Here is a 7194-nt window from a genome sequence, read left to right on the forward strand (position 1 = left end):
TAAATGACATAATTATGTTAAAAAATTACTTAAATATACACGTAGAATTTTAATATATATGCATTTATAGGTATTTAAATTCTACGTGTATACTAATGTAATCTTTCATGTAATTATATGTATTTATCTATCTATATATATTTGCGGTTATTTGTATTTTATATATAGATAGATATATATATAGAATGTCATTCTAAGTGTATTCTGTTTCCAATATATATATATTAATAACAAAATACAGTTAGAATGAAATTACATATGAATATATAATTTATTTTACATTTTGTTTCAATATTTTATTTATTTATTTTATTATTTTATTTATTTATTATTGTAATTATACGTATATATAATATATATATGTAGATCTATTATATATATATACATATTATATATGTAACGTCATTCTAAGTGTATTTTAATACTAATATATATACTAATATTAATATTAAAATACATTACGTATGACGTTGCATATATATAATATGTATATATATATTATATATATAATATATATATATTATATATATATAAATACTTGTATTTTATTTTAACATGTGTATTTAATTTTTTTTTTTTACACTACCTACCAGCAGGGGGACTCTCTAATATTTTAGACAGTCCCCCTGCTGGCAGATCCATAGCCAGCTATAGGGGGCCATGTGATCGCTCTTTGAGAGCGATCACATGGCCCCCGGAGGCCTCATTTGCCGGAGGGGGGCTGCCTGGGCTCTCAGGCAGACCCCCAGAAGAGGATCGCGGCGGAGGTAAGTATAGCTTACCTCCTGGGGGCTTCAGCCGTTACGGCGTTCTATGCCGCCGCAACGGCTTTAAAGCCCTTTAAAGCCGCGACGGCATAGAACGCCGTAACGGCGTTAAGGGGTTAAAGGAGCACTATAGTGCCAGGAAAACAAACTTGTTTTCCTGGCACTATAGGGTCATTAGGCTCCTCCCACCCTCGTGGCCCCCATCCCCCTAGGCTGAAGGGGTTAAAGCCCCTTCAGCCACTTACCTTTCTCCAGTTCCAGCAACTTTCCTTCCTCTGCCGACGTCAGCTCTGAATGCGCATGCGCGGCAAGAGCCGCACACGCATGCTTTCCTATGGACGTCAGCATCTTCTCACTGTGATTTTCACAGTGAGAATCGCGGAAGGGCATCTAGCGGCTGTCAGTGAGACAGCCACTAGAGGCTGGATTAACCCTCAGTGTAAACATAGCAGTTTCTCTGAAACTGCTATTTTTTTCAGCTGCAGGGTTAAAACTAGAGGGACCATTGAGCTGGTCTGGGTGCCTATAGTGGTCCTTTAACATTACAGTTTTTTAGAAACTTAAAACTCGGTCATGTGCAGGGGAAGCTCTTAGGAATGCATTGACTACAATACTTTCAGATTGTCAATTCTGATGATCTCAGCCAAGGATTCAGGGCGCGGGTAGAGCCAAACGCCGCCCTACCTAATCAGCAGCTCCTCATAGAGATGCATTAAACAATGCATCTCTATGGGGAAAGTTCAGCGTCGCCATGTAGAGAGTGGAGACGCTGAATGTCAGTGCTGCACACCGTGCAGCACTGCCCCAGTAAGCACCTCTACTGGCCGTCTGAGGAGTGGCCACAAAAGGTGTTCCTAGGCTGTAGTGTAAACACTGCCTTTTCTTTGAAAAGTCATTGTTTACATTACTGGGTCTAACTGCCCGGCTTTTATGCAGGTCTCCCACCTGGTGGTCACTCCCCTAGGGGACCAGATGGGAGACTGGGACACAAAGGATACAAGAACCAATCACAGACTTACACATTTCAACAATCCCACAATGCATTACAATCCCTCCTCTCTGCCCTGGAGATAATTGGGAAGTAATCCAATTATCTCCAAGGACAGAGGTAAAACTCCATTAACCACATGTTAGCAAAAGGACATAAAATTACATACGGTTACATTTAACGCATAAAACATATACCTCCTACATATCCCCAGATAGCTTCGATCTGAGCGCACATTATTACCGAATGGCGCTCATATCACATACATACAGTTCAATCGCCATGGAGCCAAAGTCTTTCCCATAGTCTTTCGTTACACGAATAGAGTCCATGGCATGGCTATCTGGGGTGATGCTGTTCATACGGTTAAACTACCGAATGAACAGTCAGTCGGTTCCACTATCGAATGCAGAGGTAAGGATGCTGGAGGCTCAGCAGTGTTCGCGCAATTAAGTGTCCGTTTTCAGTTCCATAGTTTGGGCTCTGAACACCGCTGGCCATTCGGGAGCTAAAATGGCCGCTGCCACGTGTTCGGCAAACGAACAAAGGCCACCCAGCGTTTGTCAATTAAGCTGTGGTTAACCACAGCTTCTGGGCGGTCAATTGACGGCACACTCCATTTCCCAGGTGGTCCATAGTTCGGTACTTTGTTCGGTAGATTGAATCTACCGAACACCCCGGCAGAGAGGCACGAATAAACCTTTCAGCAGGGGAAATAACAGGTTTGAACTGCAGGGCCATAGTCTAAAGGGAGCAGGCGAGCAACCAGGCTTCTCCAGTGCACGGTGGCGAGGTTGGTTCCGCCACATTTCTCCCCTTTACCAATCAGACTAACAGGGTATCGGACCTCCTGTCGGTCAGTACCCTGGTTAGTCCAGCAACCCACCCACAGAACACAATCAGCAGTACAGCCCCCCCACAATAAAGAGTTACTACACCTGGGGTTGTGGGTCGCTTGTCCATGTCCCGGGGTTCCATCTCGGCTCTGGGGGGTACTAGTGCTCCGGTCCAGTGGGTTGCTGAGTGGGCAGAGACCAGAGGTACTCTGCCCTGCTGCCAGCGCTACCATGGGAGTAGCCTGGTTGGAGCCCAGTTGAGGAAATGGTGTAGTAAACTCCTCACTCTGGACCTGGTACTGCTGCTGGAGGGCAGGACAGACCATCCCTAGCCCCTGTGCGGCATATGCAAAGACCACGGTCCCATCTGCACTGGTGTGGGGCTTCTCATCTCCCCTTGGTGGGCTAGGCTGCCGCTGGGGAAGGGGGTGACAAGCTCCTCTCCCTAACTCTCTCTCTGCTGGTGGAGGGGGGGACAGACTGTCTCACCTTTCAATATATTGTCCTGCTGCTGTGGGGCGAGACCGCCTGCCTCATCTGCCCCATCCGGGAGAATAGGGACTCCCCGTTGAAAACTAAGCTGCCGCTGGGGAGAGGTGGTCACCGATTCCTCTCCCTGGAACACTTTCAGCCGCTGGGGAGAGGGGGTAGCAGGTTCCTCTCCCTGACACTTTCTCTGCTGGTGGAGGGGGGGACCGATTGTCTCCCCTTTCAATATTTTTTCCTGCTGCTGGGGATGAAGGACAGTACCTTCAGCCCCCTGTGACACACACACTGCCGCTGGGGAGGAAGAATGGCACCTTCAGCTCCCTGTAACGCACACTGCCGCTGGGGAGGAAGGACGGCACGTTCAGCTCCCTGTGACACACACTGCCGCTGGGGAGGAAGGACGGCACGTTCAGCTCCCTGTGACGCACACTGCCGCTGGGGAGGAAGGACGGCACCTTCAGCTCCCTGTAACGCACACTGCCGCTGGGGAGGAAGGACGGCACCTTCAGCTCCCTGTGACACACACTGCCGCTGGGGAGGAAGGACGGCACCTTCAGCTCCCTGGGATACACACTGCCGCTGGGGAGGAAGAACAGCACCTTCAGCTCCCTGGGACTCACTCTGCCGCTAGGGAGGGAGGACGGCACCTTCGGCTCCCTGTAACACACACTGCCGCTGGGGAGGAAGGACGGCACCTTCAGCTCCCTGTGACACACACTGCCGCTGGGGAGGAAGGACGGCACCTTCAGCTCCCTGGGACTCACTCTGCCGCTGAGGAGGAAGGACGACACCTTCAGCTCCCTGTGACACACACTGCCGCTGGGGAGGAAGGATGGCACCCTCGGCTCCCTGTAACACACACTGCCGCTGGGGAGGAAGAACAGCACCTTCAGCTCCCTGGGACTCACTCTGCCGCTAGGGAGGAAGGACGGCACCTTCAGCTCCCTTTAACTCCTTTTTGGCCAAATCTGCTTTGAACTGCAGGTACTCTGCCACTCTTCTCCTTGTGTTCTGTACGTATTTCTCTTCTGGATTGGGTCCGAAGAAAGCCAGCAGCCTTTTCAGCATATCGTCGAACTCCTCCTGAGTGTAGCTGGGCGCCATGCTTGCTCTGCTGAAGTTGTTTTTTTTGTAGATAGGGTCGCTGTACGGGTACTAACGTTGCCCTCGATTTGTAAATCCAGGGAATGGTGTTACCTTGTAGCTGTCCTTCTGGGCTGTGGGAATGATCCCGTCGCTGGCCACCAATTGTAACGGACCGTTTTGCACACAGAGGTTAAAAAACGGCTTCTCCAGTGCACAGTGGCGAGGTTGGTTCCGCCACATATGGTATTTACTTAAACCGTGAGATTTCTTAGGAATATCTACACACAATAGAATAATGTAAATCTGTATAATTTTAAATGTTTATGTATTCATCCTTCACAGAAATATTAGATGAGTAAAAGCGTGAGAATTTATGGTACTCTCTTAAATACCGTGCTTTACCATAAGAATCCCGATAGCATGCATAAATTATGTCTGCATATCAAGATAATGCACTGATACTGTAACTACAGTTCTGCCAAGTATAGGTACTCTACAGGCTCCTATTGTAGCCTGCATGTAATGTCTGTAGTGGACTTCATGTGTTAAGAACCTTGGCTACAAGAAAGAAGCCAAAAAAAAACTTGTATACTTGCAGAGGATACTATATTTCATATGAAATTCACAGTGTGCAAAGACTTGTAAGCTATGTTTAAAATTGTTTACTTTTAAGGTTTTAAAAAAACAAATGGGGGAAAAATTAAATTAACTGAGTTTTGTTCTCATGCGCTAGCCTAGTTAGCCTGATGCTTACATTACAATTGACTTGCATTATTTTATTTTTTTTTACTAATGTTATCTTGATTCTTTTTTTATTTCAGGAATTGTAATGGCAGCAGCTGCGGCAATTGTTGCTGTTCTATTGTCATTTCAGTATCTACTTGAGTAGCAATTCAAGCTCACCGACAATGTACGGGAATTCGTTATAAACAAGCTGTTCTGACTGTATTCGTATTATTTAGATAAACCTCTTAAACATTACTTAAGTAGTGAAATAATTGGGTACATACTGGATCAAGAGTAAGAATAATAATAGTGCACATCTAAATGGATGCAACTTGTATACCGTATTTATAGAAAAAAAAAGATTGTGCACTGTGCAAAATAGTAAATTGATGGGTTTAACATATGATTAAAAAGTCACTGCCCGTTGTGGTAGTGATGGTGCCCAGGATTCCTCATGTGTCATCCCCCGGTTTTGTTTATAGAGGGATTTTTTTTCACAAATCTTTCACTTTGCAACATTACTCTCTCTATGTGTGGATGGCAGTCAACTTGTAACTGCAGTCAAAATGTAACTTCTGTAATATCGATTTGTTCAGCATGTGGGATGGCACTGGGGGCATGTTGGCAACACATCTACTACTATACACCATAGTGATTATGGTGCTTATTGTGGCTTTTTTATATGAATGGCTTTTATCATTGTATTTGTAGAGGTAATAATTCAGGATAATGTTATAATTTAACTATCATGTAAGCGCAAAATGGGTGCAATCTAAACCAGTGTTTTTTAAGCAATGTGTTATGGCAAACTGGTGTATCTCAAACCACATCAGGACTGTAATAGGTTAAATACAGCCATTAAATTATATATATATATATATATATATTTTAAATCAGTGTCAGCATTAACATTAGGATACCCATCTGGTAATAAATTAAAGCTAATAAGTCAGTTTGGCTAGAAGTGTATCTCTCACTAAGACTTTCAGTAAATGTGACATTCATAAGCTGCTGATGAAGGCGAGAAAGAAATAAAGCAATCGTGCCTTTCTCCCATTGAAGAGTGCATTGGAACAAGAAAGTTTGGGAGACACTGCTTTAAACCGCAACCAAAATTTAAATAATGTCTAGAAGGCAATGTATATATTAGTGGATACTTGAACTTAAAGACTCTCTGTATACTTTTTTAGTAGTTTGCAATTGTTGTGCACTGTGGGATGACCTCCAGAACACAAAGATCACTTTAGTGTACAGTAGTGTGCTTTAATAAAAAAGCCTTCATTCTTTCTATCTTGTGGACTCACTTTTTTAATGAACATCTACATTAGGTAGACCTTCAGGTGACATTCCCTTGACACTTCAGACTAGGGGGGAACATAGTCTTGAATCCTTTCCTTTCTTCTCTGTTGACTCTTCTGGAGTCCTATAAGGGAGTAAAAGAGCCACAGTTATTGGACCAATGTTCAGACATGTAGAGATTGTCGACCGGATGCTTAGATAGGGCTTAACCCAAATTAACTAGAACAGAAACACAAATTGTAAGAGACGGTGTTCAATTGCAAAAGAAACAGCAAAGGGACTAGATCTTAAACGAATACCACCACTAGTAAGTTTATTTGTCCTGGTAATATTGATAAGAGTTAAAAAATCAATGTAGTCTTTATTGGTTTTAAATACACCACAGAAAACTCATATAGATGAGAAAAAATTATTATTATAGTAAACAACGTAATTGTGAAAAGGGGAAATACACAAAAGTGAAGAAATTTTAAATTACTGGATTCTGAATGAGCCGACGGATGTAATCTGGGAAATCTCTTGTATTTCCTAGTAGGTACATATCAAGTGACCTCATTCATTTTGTTACAAGTTTACCAACTAACAATTTGAATAAATGTATCAATTGTATCCATTTGAAAGCTGAAAATGTTATGTTAGCTATGGCTGCCATCAAAACTGTATTGACCACACCGTATGTGTGTTGTTTACTGCTTCACACCAGCTTGATTGATATATATATATATATATATATATATATATATACACTGTATATATATATATAAAAATATTGAAAACCCCTGCACTCCAACTATAACAAAAAATAAAAAATACCTGGTGCCCTGATGAAAGCTCCCTAGAGGAGCTGAAACGTCGATCTACTCTTCGCAATAAAAGACTTAATTATATGAAAATCCTAGAGTGCCGATATTTTTTTCTTTCTGTTTCTTTTTATTTATATATATATATATATATATATATATATATATACATATATATATAATATATCCTAGAATGTAAGCTT

The 7194-nt window shown here is 42.8% G+C and overlaps 1 protein-coding gene across 1 annotated transcript in view; it reads left to right on the top strand.

Moving 5' to 3' along the window:
• The window catches only part of ODR4 (odr-4 GPCR localization factor homolog), a 37468-nt gene extending 30596 nt beyond the window's left edge, over nucleotides 1–6872 (top strand). The window contains exon 14 of the mRNA XM_063426688.1: nucleotides 4988–6872. Coding sequence (XP_063282758.1) covers nucleotides 4988–5055 — 68 coding nt within the window. The 3' untranslated portion in view covers nucleotides 5056–6872. The remainder of the gene's footprint in view (nucleotides 1–4987) is intronic.
• Nucleotides 6873–7194: the final 322 nt, after the last annotated feature.

Source organism: Pelobates fuscus, chromosome 7, assembly GCF_036172605.1.
Source record: "Pelobates fuscus isolate aPelFus1 chromosome 7, aPelFus1.pri, whole genome shotgun sequence".
Taxonomy (NCBI): Eukaryota; Metazoa; Chordata; class Amphibia; order Anura; family Pelobatidae; genus Pelobates; species Pelobates fuscus.